Raw genomic sequence first — 16008 nt, forward strand, 5'->3', positions numbered from 1 at the left:
TCGCAAGACTGTGCATTTTACTTTACGTGTGGATAAAGTTGTAAAGTGTAAAGAGAGGATATTGTTATCCAAAGATACAATGGCACAATGATTTGATTTCGCATATACTTAGAATTTCTTTCGAGTGTTTCAAGCTCTTGAGAACAAAAATTTTAACTTTTTATTTGATAATTTCGCAGCATGACTTCGGCTCGAATAGTGAGATGTATAATCGAAGCTTTTCAGTGCTTAAGTTAATCGCAATTGGTTTTATTGCATCAGTGTTTATTTATTTTATTTCATGTATACCAGCAGGATTAACAAAAGGTATATTCACCTTCGCTAAAGCGTACAAATGTTTGTTACGGACTGTAGAACCAGACAAACTTTTTACATTCCCAGCCTTCGATATTAACAAAGTAAATTTCTTATCAACAATATTCTCTGAATTTCCACATACACGTTTCACGCAGGTGTGCAAGCGAATAATACGTTTTTTATCATCCTTCATAATGATCACGTCCAAAGACAGAAACCAAACACTAACTGCGTCGTTGTGGCTGGTTTCGAGGTGACTGACCCCTAGCCATGAGCTTTATTTTTCAAGGAACCAAAACCATACGGTAGATGAATATTTTAGTCAACACGTCGCGTTAAGACGAGACACGAATTTGCCCATTAGTTGTAATCAAATATGCCTGTGTAACTATATCGTACACACGCTACAACATGCTCAGCTAGAATTGAAAACATATATATACCTATATCCTACGTACATGCAAAAGGAAGTCTGACATGGGCAAGATACGATGCAAAAGAAGTCTCGAGTAAAATAAGCAATCATGTTGACCAGAATAGGTGTAGACGTAAATAGATCGGCACTAGAGAACGTAAAAAAACAGACAGCCACGTGGAGATCTAGCTAAGCGATGTGGAATGTATGAAAAAGCTCACGGAGTGGCGGCAGCGCGAAGTTGAAACAATGATGAGAATTTATCTTTGAGTCGGGACATTTTACGTGCGATTTGAAGGTGACGATTGCTCTCAACAGTTTTAAAATACAGCGTCAGCTGGACGTCGATATGTGTATATGACATAATTCATTTTGAATATAGCTGTTAAAATTACTGGGCCGTTTAGCATGAAGTTAAACTTTTGGAAACCTGCAAGATTCATTCTTATTCACGATTCAAACTTGCCGCTGAAGAACAAACCAATCATTTGTTGTAAACAAAAAAAAAAAATCAAAAAAAAAAAGACATTAAACAAACATAAAAATTGCATATCCGCGGACTGTTACTTCCAGAAACTGGGATAAAAACTTTGCAGATAAGACGTGTCGCGGGATTCCGACGGCGTCAATTGGAAAAAGGTGTGCGCATCGGTCGACCAATGGCAGGTGAGAGCGATGCGCGTAAGCGAACGTGTCGTGTTGAATATCGTGACGTCGATTGGGGCGCGTGTAAAAATAGGAAGATTTCGTGCAGTTCGGAGGTAATTTGGCGACGACGTCACGTCGCGTTTACGCGTTCTTTAACCGCTGGGAGTACATATTTTTCCTACCAGTCAAACTCCTTGAAACTAGGTATACAAGGGTTCTCGAGGTCACTGATTTCAAAAATGGGGTCAGGTCTGAGAAATTGTCAAAATTCAAAACGACGGATCTAATATGAGCGAGTATGATCAATTTTATTGTATTTTCAATCTGCCGTACTGGATCCGTCACATTGAATTTTGAAATTCTGACGTGGGACCCGTCTTTAGCGACCACGAAAATTCAAGACTGCTAAGTTCCACTTTTCTAGTCCCCATAATCTTCCGGCAATTACATTTATTCTGTAGACACATTTTCAACGCTTTGTTTATTTGTGGCGCTCACTATATTCGCGGAATAATCGTAATCCCTCTTAACAAAAAAACAAAATTACAGTGATTTCTCAAAAATTGAATATAAATCTTTAATAAGCGATTCAGAAAAGCTATCTCATATAAGAGACGCTGTGCCGCAAATGGTTAATACATAACAGTTAATACATTGACAAAAAATAGACGCTCCGTATTAAAAAAGTCAATATCGATTGACAAGCGAATCGTATCGCCCACCAGTGATAAAATAGCATACGAACACCTATATTCGCAGAAAGGAATCTTTTTGACGTCACATTGCACGGAACTCTGGGGCGCGAAGTTAATTGAATTTACGCAAATTTACATTTACGTAAAAGTTGAGGCCCTTGAGTATAATTATTGGCGGCGGTGGTATCGTTACACAATCGGGTGTTCCCTTGAACGCTGATTTTTTTATATTTTATTTTTCTTACTTTATACGACGTGCGCCTGTAATTATGAGTGACAATTACAATCAATCTGACTGTACAAAAAACCAGAATCCTGTTCTGCTATCAATTTTGGAATATATTTTGCTAGTTATACCTGCGGGAGTTTTTTGTCATTTTACGTCCTCTTCACCTTTGGAATGCTCCGAGTCACCGTGGTTACGTTAATTGCTTGTTTTTCAGACGTTTCTGAAAGACGGCCAAGATTTATGCAGGGCAATGAATCGCGTGACATATTGCGTCAAACTTCGTAATTCGAAATTACAATATTGGCCAATTTTTCACCAACCATGGGAGCCGTTCAACTATCTTGAACAATTTCAAACAAAAATTTCAGTGCGGTTACGGAAAAATTCGAGATTTGGTCACTGTCTTTAAGTTGTTCCTAATATTCAGTCGCGTTCATTAAAATCGACAATCACAAATGGTCTACTTTTCCTGCTCGACGATGAAATTATATTTTTTTTCCTTGACACCGTGCTCCAGTTTCACACTGATAGTCAAGTTCGATAACAAACCGCAACAGGTTAAACCATGTTCTAACAATGAAAGCTGCACTTGCAGCACTTTGAGGAATGAACTCGTAGTTTATTCATAGCATAGAATACAAATTATTAAATGATATTTTTGAAAGAGAACTTTTTCCGCAATGACCTGGTAACTTTACAACACATGTGTAATCCGAATGTCTGCACCGGTGAGAAGAAATGCATTAAAAAAAATTCGAAGTTTTTTTTCCCCTCTAAATATTTCATGTAAATGTTTTTTAAGATTGCACGGGTGGTAAAAAAACATCTAAAAAGTCAAACTATTCGAGATAAGTTCAAGAAAATGTCAGCCTAATCCCGGCGTCTAAACAACGTACAATTTATTGTTTTATCTCGATAATATGAAGTAAAAACGGTAGATTTCTTACGGAGTTGTAGAGCAGCAAGATAAAAGAGCGAACTATTTTTTGAAACATGGTTATCTGAATACACGTTTAAGCTCATCATAACACAACAGCGTATCAATGGCTTTCAGTAGTATTTGATAATATAATAATACGATATCTGCAAAAGATTTTCAAATGCATGAGAGAAATAATGCAAAACGCAACCAATTCTCAGTGCAATGACAAATAATACACGGAGGGAAAGGATTATTTTAGTGAAGTGATGTTCGTTTGATTCAACTAAATGCGGCGAACACAATATACTCTCTTGATTCAACAAAATAATTTTGCTGGTTTAACAAAATTTAGCTGAATCAACTAAAGATTTTCTTAGACCGATAGATCTTGAATTGAGACAAATAAATATTTATTTCACCGCTCGTCGCCACACATTCAGTTGTATCAATTACTTTTTTCTCTCAGTATGATAAATAAGTGTGCCAATCGCTATTGGAATTCGTGCTGTAATTTTTCGCCATATTTCAGATTAACGAAATGAGGTTGCAGCTTGTTGCGGTTTCCCCGACTATGGTATTTGGATACGTGGAATTTATGGAAAATCATAAATTTCGCGATTGTCTTACGATTCGGAGGTAAGCACGTGTTACCTCGTGGCCTGAGAATTGGACTCGGAGAAAGAATCTGGGCTGCAAAATTGTCTACGAAAGAAAATCTGATTGGGAGATTGACTTGACTCTCGATCCGTTTCGGAGACGCGAGACTCGTCGAATGACCGGAGCACGTATCGAGAGGCTTAGGAAAATCGCACGAGGGGTAATGGCGAATGATAGAACGAGCGCAGAGCGAAAAACGCAGTGGGAGACGTGAACGAGGTGCGAATGAGCGAGCAATTCCTAACGGAAAGCAAAGGAGAGTAAATGTGTGGGGAAGTGGAACGTGACTAAATAAGAGCGACGTCACGCTTCGCGCACCCGAGTATTGGGCCGTATAAATTGGCGCTGGTTTTGTCAAACTCAAAGTTCGCGCGTCAGTCGATCGTCCGTATTTCGCGCGTGTCGGAAGCCGCTCCGTAACCGAGAATAATCGAAAAAAAAATACAGAATAAAAGCATGGTGCTTGTCGATCTGCTCGCAGTTCGGTTGTTCATTCGTTGAGTCGAGACTTGTGACAATTTTCAAATTTTAGAAATGGAGTATTTGAGCTTTGATCCGAAAAGTAAAAAGCTGACGCTGGAAGAATGCGCCGTTCCTTCGCCATCCGAGAAGGAAGTTCTAATCAAGGTTTCACATTCTGGAATCTGCGGTACCGATTTACACATACTCGACGTAAGTGCTTACGCTTCGAATAACGCCGTATCGCCGAAAATTCATCGTGTCTGGTGATAGATGCGCATCACCCTGAAAATCTGGTAAAAACTAAAATCAACCGCAGCACACTCTTCCTGTCAGTCTGCACGAATTCGAACGCACATTTTATAAATCCTTTACAATTCGTACGTCATTTCACTTCGTTTCGAGTATTAAGAAATGGCGTTATGAAATTAACCAATGGCAGCCGAGTAAGAAATTGTGACATATTTTTTTTTTTTTACCTCATTGTTACATTTTTAACCGCTGCGTCGAGCTTTTGCCTCTGCCTAACGTTATATTCATTAGAAGTATTTTCGAGCCTTGAACGAGTGGCCTAGTTTCTACGATTCTGTTATTCGCTCTGTTGAAATAATTCGAAAAGTTCGGTTAAAAGAGAAAAAATAAACCTATCGAGTATCTGCGGTTTCAATGCATATATTTAATTTCAATGTGCAGCCCGAAAAAAACACTATCCTCGTATAATTTGATTTTATTTCGTTCACAGGGCGCCTTCCCCTGCAAAGATGGCCCGCTAATTTTGGGTCACGAGTTCTCCGGTCTTGTGCAGGCTGTCGGTTCGGCGGTAACGGCTTTCAAGGTCGGGCAAAAAGTTGTCGCTGATCCGAACACTGGGTGCAATACTTGCGACTTTTGCCACGGCGGTAACTACCACTTTTGCAGACTCGGCGGTGTTCACAACACCATAGGAATATTTCGTGACGGGGGCTGGGCTACCCACGTCCTAGTTCCCGACTCCCAAGTAAGTCGATACCACGCCGTGACCCAAATAGGGTGAATAACGAAATGTACAGTCCGGCCGGAAAGTTTTCGGGACGAGACTCGAGTTGTGCATTTGTAAATTAAATTTCGTATATATATGACGCCGCTCGTGAATTTAATGGGAAAAAAACTATGATATACGCAATCTATGGAGAGTTTAGACCGGTGATTTTATCATCGTAAAATGTTGCACGCTGCGAATAACTGATAAAATCTACTAGGCTTAGAAGCTGACGGAAGTATGATTGTGTTCCTGAAGCTGTGACGTTGCGAGTGAATGTCTGATCGACGGGTGAGCGAATACTTTTTTTAAATCTTATTTTAAAACATACCTTGTCTGGCCCGAAGGTACACTTAGTGCCCGAGGGAGTGAAACTACCTCAAGCAGCCCTGGTCGAGCCATTGTCCTGCCTGGTCCACGGTTGGGACATATTAAATCCTGTCCATGTTGGTACGAGAATTTTGATAATAGGAGCGGGAATAATCGGTTCGTTGTGGTCGTGTCTCCTCCATCTCTACGGTCAGCGAAAAACAGTGACGATCAGCGAGCCTCAGGTGAAGCGGAGACGACTGTTCGAAAATTTGGGTAAGTACAGAAGTGCCCGAAAGTCCCAGGTGGGTTTTTCATTTCGATTTTCTTCCCCCCGTAAACTAAATTGCAAATTAATCAGACGATCTGATACTTTACTCTGCGGCGTAGGAGCCTCTGCTGCAATGTTGAAAAAATATCAAACTTTTCACGTGAATATACAGTTTGAATAATTACACGGGAAAACTTTTGAGCTACCTGTTGAGACTTCTAGAGACATGACGAACTAAATTACGAACGTACGCACGTTATACGAAGATTGTCAACACAGAGTCGATTATTCGAGGTCAATGTTAATCCTTCGACTCAATGACGTCTACGAATCACAGCGACTGGAACTACTTCGCGTAAATACGTATACACATACAGGCGATCAAGCAGGTGGGCATAAATATGCCGAGCACTGAACTATACGTCCCACGAACGCAACACACGATATCTACATAGGCTATTCGAATCCCTATTTACCGTCGAAATTTTCAAACTGCTAAACGTCTCGAATGTTGACAATGAGGTGTGTCTAGCAGCTGTATTAGGATGGTCCTTATTTAGGGTGTTTTCGATAATTCCTGCGGACAAGGCGGAAAAAGTATGCAAAAAAATCAAAAAAAATGTACGCAAAACTTGAAGCCTGTAGGTCAACTCTGAGAACTGCCTCGAAAGCAATGAAATTTCCCATTTAAATAACATGGGAATTCGAGCTTACTACATTCTTTTTCTTTCCCCGCCTTAATAATCCCGGCGGGGTTCTTAGTTCTTAGAGTTGACCTACAGGCTTCAAGTTTTGCGTACATTTTTTTTGATTTTTTTGCAAACTTTTTCCGCCTTGTCCGCAGGAATTTTTGAAAACACCCTAAATAAGGACCACCCTAAGCTGTATTCACGCGTTAGTTATTGTATGTAAACTAAGTTCGTCGTTAATCGCAGATGGAATTTCGACTGTTAACAATACAGGCTTCAGAGGATTGCACACTCTGAGTCTGTATACAGTTACGTACAAATTTTGCCCAATTTTAATTGTTCTCTGTATCTTTATTGCCAGATTTGGGCTTCAAGACTGTTGCTCCGGAGGATTTAAAGGGCTCGGAGTTCGATCTAGCGATAGATTGCAGTGGCTCAGGTCCCGCTATGCAGGAAGCCTTGACTTTGCTGGGCAGGGGAGGACGGCTCTGCGTTTTTGGAGTCGCCAATCCGAATACGGAAGTCAAATTCAAACCGTTCGAGGTGCTGCTGGGAGTGAAAATGGGCTTATGAAACAAAAACCAAATTTCAATAATCCAATGCGTAATAACACTATTTTTTTACAGGTTTACGCGAGGGAATTGGCCATTGTCGGCGTGAACATTAATCCATTCACCTTCCCGAAAGCTTTGTCTCTGATAACGGCTATGACCGACACTTATCTCGACTACGAAAAACTAGGAATAGGTGTCTACTCGTTGAAACAGTATCAGGAGGCTTTGACTGCTCTGAGGAACGGTGATATCAGTAAAGTAGTATTTAAATTTTAGTCATAAATTATAACCCAATCGTCACTTTGTATAATCAGTAAACTGCGATCAGTTATCGTAATATTAAAAAAACAAATTTTTCTAATCGTCAATGTTATTTACCTATCCTTCTTTATCTCATCTGTCTCCTTCGTCCTGCAGATCAGCGTTAGTTTTCAACGTCAAATTTTTTTCAGGCATTACTGACATCTTCGCACAGTGCAAGGATTCGCAATGATCTAAGGAACTAAAGTTCTGTACACCATAATTGCTAGGTACTTTTATTTTTCCTAGCTGCCCCGGCACCTGAAACAAAAATTCATTCGCAGTATGAAGTCTGAGGCAAAAAAATCGTGCTAATTTCAGTGATCAAAATTTCACAGCTTAAAATCAAACTCTTCAGATACAGGGTTTCTCTCGATGACGTATAATTCTCTCGTGAACATGTCCAATGATCTCTGAACTTGATGTCCGCGTAATTAAAGGCTGGTTGTACATTCGTTCGCATGCATCAAGTTTGAACGGACTATCTATTTACCGAATAATATCTGCTGGCACTATTTACGGATGTCTGATAACAATACGGTTCACAACGGCGATGTATGCAGGATGTGAGTTGTCCGGATAAGGCGCTCGCTTTCATGAAATTGTCACAGTTCATTCCTCGCTTCTCCCAAGTACCGAACACGACCTCAAAAATGTATACGTTCTACGGATTTCTGGTGATTTGTAGCGGGTTACAAATAGGTGAGTACGCAGGTATGTCGGCTTGTTTTTACGTGCGAGAAAAAATAGACGAATTGAGAAATTCATCAATATTACACGAATCAAGTTCAAGATCAGAGTTCTTTGACAAGTAACCACGAAATATGTGTTTGTCTACAAGGAATTGTGCTTCAGCGTGCAGAGAGTATCCTCATCGTTTTTGTTCCAGCCTTTTCTTCTCGAGAACCGGGTGTCGTTGGAGGGGAACTATTAGCGGCAACGCCAATGGTAATTCAAAGTATCGGAAAAAACCTATCCCTGGACTGCGAGCTTTCAAATTATGGAAATAACCCTACTCGTTGGTCGATAGTTAACCGTGACGTAGTCACTAATTTAACGACCGAAGATGGAACGGAGCTTGTTGTCCCGAACAATCGATATGGTTTAGTTAACAACGCGGAACGATCAACGACGACTTTACGGTATAATGACAATATTTTTACAATCCAAATCCATTGAACCTTTGGATATATCAATTTTTCAAAAATCCAACCATCGAGTATGAAACACGAGTGTTTGCGACGTGCGACTCCCGTACAGGCAATGAATTTAAGATGCGAACCCTGAACATTTAAGACTGTGAATAATTTAATTAATTTTTTCTTCAGATTACAAATTTCCAACAAGAAGATACGGGACTCTATTTTTGTGAGGTAGGACAGCTAAATGGTCATAGATTGTTCTATTACATCAACGTGGGAGTTCGTCAATAACGGAGTTCGTTAATGTTTCGATGATTCCGTTAATCTAAAAATGTAAAAAAATACAGTTACCTTTGCGCACAAGGTCTCGCGTACTATGTTCAAGCACCGCCTGACTGATCGTGATTTACAAACTGAGGCGTCAATGGTGGCGAAGGTCCAAAAATTTCGTTACTGATAAATTGAACAAACAAATTGGAGAAGACGCAATTTATCTCGATTTATTTTTACTGCCATTCACCTGTTTCCGATTCTTTTTCAAGATAGAATCAAATGCATCACGTCTCCGATACACGGAACATCAATCCCTCGAAATATTAGGTATCTCGGTTATCGTTGCTTTTCTCCAATAACATAATTTAACTTACAATTAGTGCAGTTGCAAAATCACGAGTTTTGTAGATCGCTCTGCGTACATCGACCTTCGTAACCAAACCGGTTGGAAGACCCATATACCGTAATTAAGCAGTAAAAGTCTTCGAACTGTTATCCGAATATATAGACTTGATGTATTCCTATCATTTGATTCCATTTATTTAGGCCAATTTCTAGGAATTATCATATTACGTGCAGAGAATACATATAAATTTACGGTACACTGCAAATAAGCACTTTCATGTACATGAAATTATAAATACATTGTTTGTTCAAAGTCAAAGTTCAATTCCTTCTACACACAATTTATCCATCCAGATAAGAGGCCCGATAAGATTTCTGAGAAAACAAATAGATATTAGCTATAAGCCAATAACTTACTAAATAGTTTGAAAGGTGGATGATTTTTGCTTATTTTATATCTTCCGAAATTTCAAGAGATCATCACTGCGATGGTTGGCGAACATTTAATTCCACATCGGCAGAAGGTCGGTTCTCAGGGCCGATGGATAATACACATTTATAGAGTCCGGCGTCTATTAATTGAAGATTAGAGATCTAAAAAAATGTGCAAATAGGTGAGTAACACGTATAAGAGCCAATGCCACGTTCGACCGACATAAGTAAAATACTTAAGATTAACCAAAATTGTACCGTCAATGTAAACTCCAAAGATGTTGCGTTACGGTGTGTAGCCACTGAATAACGGTTGTCAGGAACAACAAGTGCACTTCCGCTTGATATATATAGGGTATGTTCTGCAACCTTTGTCCAGAGAACAGGAATATCCACAGCATTATCAGCGACACATGACAGGCTCACAGCGTCTCCGACCGCTTTAATTTGTTTCGGCGAAATGTAAGTAATAGCTGGCCGATCCTGCAAAGTAGCTGCAGAAGAAGAGTGAAAATTTATCCAAAAAAAAATAACAGCGTTTGAACTTCTTAATTACTGCCGCGAAAGATAATTTTACCTGTTCGTAGCGTCACGGCTAGAAAGACCAGGTACACGAGAAAGGAATTCATCGTATGAAGCTGCAATCGTATACAGAACTTGAACGAGGATCACTTGCGAACGATCGTTCAACGAATGAGACAAAGTTCGCGTTCAGCCTGATATATGCTATCTCAAACCACTCACGGTCGAAACTAAATTACAACATATTCTTTAAGATGTTATAATTCGTCTGACATATTAACGGTCAACGGCCTATTTCGCAATCAATATTTCTTATGATTTTTACTCAGCGATGCGGCGTGGTACGATAAACAATTGTTAATAGATTGACGGAATTTCTATTCAAGTGGTGTCGCTGGGAAATTAATGTAGTAGTAGAAGGTGAACATTTGTCAATACGGTAATACGTACGGTATGTTTCTCGAATGTTTCAAAAATGTTGTTTAATTGGGTCATAACAAGTTTTTCCGTATTCAGTATATATGGTCGAAATAACAAAATGCATAATTTAAGATAATTTATCTTAGTTCTTACGGAATACGCGGTAAAAAGTTTACAAGTGTAAAATATTGTACATATTGTAAAAAAGTCGTTCGTTATTCTACATTCATCACGATTAATTATTAAATTTGATGTTATTGCGTTGTACGTTACTAATTTGTAAAAATGTTATATAAAAACACCTAAGTACTAGTGAATATTATCGTTACATATTATTATAATTGCGAGTACGTTGGAATCCCAATAAACAGGTTCAACCCAACTAACCAGTACTCTGTTAATGAGATTAAATATGTGACAATACTTGTAACGTATGTCTGGAGTACCTTGATTACTTGGTACTCAAATGTGTATTAACTTGTTTATTTCATTTTCACTTCTATTGCTAATTTGTATAAATGTTAGATTTAGCATAACGTTTACTCTATAATAAAAGTAACGAAGAAAAATGGACGCAAATAAAATACATATCGCAGGCGATATGTAAATATAATAAAATACCGCGACATAGGTACTTCCGATTTTTTGCTGCCTGGTTAATCACTTTACACGATAGATTCAACCTCGAGATTCGATGACGTGGCCTCTGTTAGGGTCCACAGAAATTAATAACATAATAATATTAGGTAACATTAGAACACGAAAATTTGTCATTTCTATTGTCGAACGCAACAATTCAGTTTGACTGATGATGCTAAGATATGCTTGAAAAATTGCTACAACCTTAGAAATCTAGATACTACTTTTTTGACTTTTCTATACGTGGAATGATTATCTACGGAGTGTAAAAAGTTTCGCTTAATTACCAGGTACTAGTTACCAAGGAAAAATGGAATGAAAATTCACTTGTTATAAAAAACAGAAGAAAAAAACTTATGGTGTAAATAGCTGTAAAAAAAATAATCGTATAAAATCGTTTTCACAATTATGCACAATAATCAATCGAACGACCATAAACTGGTACAAATTACAAGGCTCATAAAGGCCATCAACCATTTGGATAGGATGCATCGCGGTGCTGCGGCCCAACGTAGTCCTGGATAGTTAATGTTTGGTATGGAAATTTCTGAAACAAGAAACGGGACTTCATGATTCACAATCACTGCGGTTTGTGTTAGAAAGTCATCCATCAAATATTATTGCTTACCATAAACGTGTACAAATACAAGCAACTAACTCGGAAGAAACACTTCGATTTTACTTCTTCACGGGTGGGTAATTGTAAGATACATACATGGACTCAAATAATACAAGCAGGGCAATGATTCATAACACAATCACAATACAGCAGTATTATTCAAAATTTTTCATAAAACGTTTTAAAATAATTGGTAAGATTATGAACGTGGTACAAATAGTAATACAAAATAAACTGATAGACAAATCAAATAAGATGTGCACTTACGAATTTGTTGTAGCATCTCCATTTCAAGTGGAATACAGTAAAGTGCCAGAAGCATATCAAACCGAATTCAGGGTACATTGTTTCCATTGCATAATTGTTGAGACATGGAAGTTTAATGCATTTGTCGATTCAGAAACAAAAAAATTCATTCAACAAATCTTACCGGAAAATAGCTGCTACAAGAATGGCAAAGGCCACCAATGGTCCTGATGAGAGTGGCGTCACAGTAGCTCCATAATGTGCCTGACCACAAGCCGGTGGACAGACAGGAATAATAGTTTCTGTGTGAACAAAACAATGCACAAGCTACAACATGCTATCTACGAAATAATGTTGTCAAATAAATTTCGTAATTTCTTCTAAGTACTGCAATTACTTGACACCTAAGATAGACGGGTTCTAGCTAACGAAACAAGCAATAACAGATCATTAAGCATTCAAAAATTTTTCCGCTATTCCTAATAAAGTTCAACACTCAGGGACTGTAGCAGAGCATAGCATAAAAATTAACCGTCAATTTGCATTATGATATTGGAAGAAGTAAAAATAAGTTTCTTTTTTTGCGCATCCCTGCACTTGAATGTTTCAGAAAATAATTATCAACACTAATTACGTCCAATTCCGTATAGGGCAACTTGATACTTGGTCACTGTTCGAAATAACAGATACATTTAAAAAAATTTATGACTTTTTCACGATATGTAAGCAGCAGAGTTTACCTCAAATTGCTATACTGCAGGAGCGGGTCTAAATTAATCAAAGTCTATTTTAAAAAGGACTTACTAATATACTACAGAAAAAATGTTGACAAACTAACCGAAGAGCTCGACTTGGGTTTCAGATGTTCCCAGCTTATTCGCAGCTTTGCATACGTATTGGCCATATTGCCGCTTTTCAATGGTGATGACCCTGATTGTTGTGTCAGTAAATTCATCAGCGGTAGCGAAATGAGAGATACTGTAGTGCTGATTGTTTGACAGCGTGACCTCGTCTTTCATCCAGGTAATTGCAGGTGGAGGATAAGCTTCAACGTGACATTCCAAATCCATGTCGTATTGCAAAGCTTGACCCAAACGTGGACGTGGAGCAGTTATAACTGGTGCGAATTCTACTTCCACAGCAATGTTACGTCTCGCTCCTTTTCCCACTCCATTTTCTGCCACACAATAATATGTGCCACGGTCTTCTTTTCGAATTGCTGAGATTTTAAGAGTGTTGCCGCTGTAGCATGAAGAAAACAAAGTAAAGTTATCTTAGTCGCTGGAGATTTTTGAGCGCCAAGGTGCAAATGGCATGCCAATTATCTTCTTAATTACTGCTCTAGAACCCACCCACTATAAAATCATTAAACAACTTACAAAACTTGCATATGTTAGTAACTGTGTAATTTACCGATAAATTGAACCCCCGGTAGGTAATAGAGCGTTATTTTCCCTGCGCCAAGAAATTCTTGGATAAGGATGCCCCGAAGCATAGCACTGCAGCTGTACACTCTGTCCTTCGCTTGTGACCAGAGATCGTGTTGAATTATCACTAATAACCGGCTGCCTACGTACTTGCAGATCGACTTCTGCAGAGATCTTGTTACTGAGTGAGATGATTACTTGACATTGGTATGTGGCTGCGTCAGTTTCCTGTATATCCTTAATCTGCAGAGAACCAAGAAAACTAGTTAGCATCTCGATGTACAATTTCTTTCCAATCAACATAAAGAATCCAGAAATTCAACCATACCTGCAACGTATATGTTGAAGATGCAGTATCATATCGCAAGGAGAACCGACTGTCACGGATGATCAGCGTTGTCCCAGTAGAAATGGGCAACTGATCTTTGGTTGCTTTCACCCAAAGAACTGGAAAGTCTTGAGCATATTGCACCGAACATTGCAGATCTACTGTACCTCCGATGTCTCTTATTTGTTCCTGAGATATATAACTGATGGTCGGCGTACGCTGGGCTGCCACTGGAAGAGTAATCATCCTTTACTCCTGAACTTACTCCGAATTAGCAAGGTGGACAGACTTTACCGAATTTAACTATTGGTCTGAAGGAAAGTTGAAAAGGGAATTAAATATCAAAAATATTACTATGTTGTTTAATGAGCTCAAAAATCAGATCAAGGTTAAATCAATATTTTCCAAAGATAGGTTGCATCAATTTATTCACATGCACGTTGCGTGAACTATTTATAGTAATGAAAACACCAATGTAATTGTTGTTCAAGATGAAGATTATGCGAATGTGCGAATCATGAATCACCATTCAACTGTTTTTACCCCTCCCTTCGAATAATTGTTACGTTACGTTAGACGGCAAGAAATTCATCAATAAATATCACGCAAGAAGATCACAAAAAATGGAGAAAACAGAAGAAAAACATATATTCGTTTCAACACGCCACTTTTGCCAAATACGACTCTGATTAGAACAGGTGCAGGGAAAGAAACATTTTTCGTCATTCAATCATTCATCAAGTCGGTGATAATTGTTGAATTCAAGAATTGAATACTACTGCATTTTAGCTGATTCCGCTCGACTTTGGCTCCGTTGCGCTTTGATGCACGAACGAAATGTGCGACTTGGCGATAATCTTGATCCGCTCGTAAGTTTTATTGAGTAGTACTGGAATAGAAGAATCAGCCGACTCACCCAGCTGTAGCAATGCGAATAACAGGTACACGCCAAAGGTTTCCATCGTAGCGACACACCCAGTAATTCGGATCTTAAAACGACGCCCGAAAATACTTGATCACACGCTACGTGCCTCGAATTTTGCTTACTTGGGCCCGTTCTATCTTTTCACAAAACTTTTACACACTGGCCAGCTTTAATACAGATCATTTGGTGAGATTCGACGTATATTTGATTGTCAATGTAATAATAACAAACCGTTCGAACGGGCTAAGAACGGGCGGTTGAATATTAAATCAACTTGTCAAACAATGCCCCCCCCACACGCAACTGAGCAGGTGATTGTAGCGACTGTTTTCCAATATGGCGGACGTCCTAGCGGCCACTACTTAAATCAAGTTTCGCATTTCTCGTTAGAATACCACAAATATTCGGACGCATTTCTAAACGAATATTCGTAACTGATATCATTGGAAATTATTAAACAAGTTTCGACTGCTTATTCACTCTGCACACGAACCGGCGGAAGTACTCATTCGACTACGAAGTAAAACCACCCCTAATTCGAACGAACGCGGGGTCAACCGTCAACGACTGGAAAGTTGTCGTTCTAGCAGAATGCGATTTGTTTTAGAAATACCCAATTCATTGTTAGGATCGAATCGATATTGACAAAGGAAAAAAAGAATTCAATTTGCTTAAGAGTTGAGGTAAGCTGTATTTTAAACCTTTAGAAATTCACGATTCGTGATTCATATTCTCACAATACAGATTATGGGATATTCGAAGGGATTCGAAACTGTCGGACAGTTTTCTTATCTTCCCGCTATCTCCACTTTAAATAAATCAGAATATTCCGGATTCGTTGCTACTGGAATATAAAAAGAAATCTGAAATATGGAAATATTGAATTCGAGCAAGATGTATATTGTACCTACAGAACTGATAAATAATGTGGGATCTATAACTACACTGATTCAACTGAATTATTAATTCCCAGTGACCTGCTGAATATTTTGATTAACTTAAAGAAATACGGATTCGTGTAAAATCTCGCAGCTTGTATGATAGGTAGTACAAATTAAATTGCATACTCAAATATCTTTTGAATACCGTGATGCCATTCTCATCGTCCTCAGCACTAGAAGATCATGCAATCGTATAAGGATCGATGAATCATCCGCACAGCGAATGAATTGAAATAATTAATAATCAAGATTTGAAAGGTGCTTGGTTTTTGATCCCGAGTATATT

The 16008-nt window shown here is 38.7% G+C and overlaps 3 protein-coding genes across 7 annotated transcripts; 1 reads left to right on the forward strand and 2 right to left on the reverse strand.

The window, feature by feature from the left end:
- The first annotated feature begins 4238 nt into the window (after positions 1-4238).
- LOC124181381 (D-arabinitol dehydrogenase 1-like) lies at positions 4239-11417 on the forward strand. 4 transcript variants are annotated; one of them, XM_046567898.1, is made up of 8 exons: positions 4239-4535; positions 5065-5319; positions 5688-5925; positions 6971-7152; positions 7236-7693; positions 7785-8165; positions 8353-8605; positions 8792-11417. In XM_046567898.1, exons 1-5 carry the CDS (start codon positions 4398-4400, stop codon positions 7437-7439), a joined length of 1017 nt encoding a protein of 338 aa, XP_046423854.1. In that variant the 5' UTR covers positions 4239-4397; the 3' UTR covers positions 7440-7693; positions 7785-8165; positions 8353-8605; positions 8792-11417. The 4 variants fall into 4 exon arrangements, with proteins under 4 accessions (XP_046423854.1, XP_046423853.1, XP_046423855.1 ...); XM_046567897.1 differs by having other exon boundaries at positions 7802-8165; XM_046567899.1 differs by having other exon boundaries at positions 7236-8177.
- On the reverse strand, positions 9395-10371 carry LOC124181382 (lachesin-like). The gene is made up of 3 exons (XM_046567900.1): positions 10233-10371; positions 9914-10149; positions 9395-9817 (listed from the first exon to the last, which is right to left on the reverse strand). The coding sequence occupies exons 1-3, from the start codon at positions 10282-10284 to the stop codon at positions 9704-9706; spliced, it is 402 nt and encodes a 133-aa protein (XP_046423856.1). The 5' UTR covers positions 10285-10371; the 3' UTR covers positions 9395-9703.
- LOC124181379 (lachesin) lies at positions 10643-15107 on the reverse strand. Of its 2 annotated transcripts, XM_046567892.1 has the most exons (6): positions 14773-15104; positions 13857-14086; positions 13515-13771; positions 12940-13343; positions 12286-12403; positions 10643-11783 (listed from the first exon to the last, which is right to left on the reverse strand). In XM_046567892.1, exons 1-6 carry the CDS (start codon positions 14816-14818, stop codon positions 11762-11764), a joined length of 1077 nt encoding a protein of 358 aa, XP_046423848.1. In that variant the 5' UTR covers positions 14819-15104; the 3' UTR covers positions 10643-11761. The 2 variants fall into 2 exon arrangements, with proteins under 2 accessions (XP_046423848.1, XP_046423849.1); XM_046567893.1 differs by lacking the exon at positions 12286-12403 and having other exon boundaries at positions 14773-15107.
- Between the last annotated feature and the right edge of the window lie 901 nt (positions 15108-16008).

The sequence above is a fragment of the Neodiprion fabricii genome, chromosome 4 (genome assembly GCF_021155785.1).
Source record: "Neodiprion fabricii isolate iyNeoFabr1 chromosome 4, iyNeoFabr1.1, whole genome shotgun sequence".
Lineage (NCBI taxonomy): Eukaryota > Metazoa > Arthropoda > Insecta > Hymenoptera > Diprionidae > Neodiprion > Neodiprion fabricii.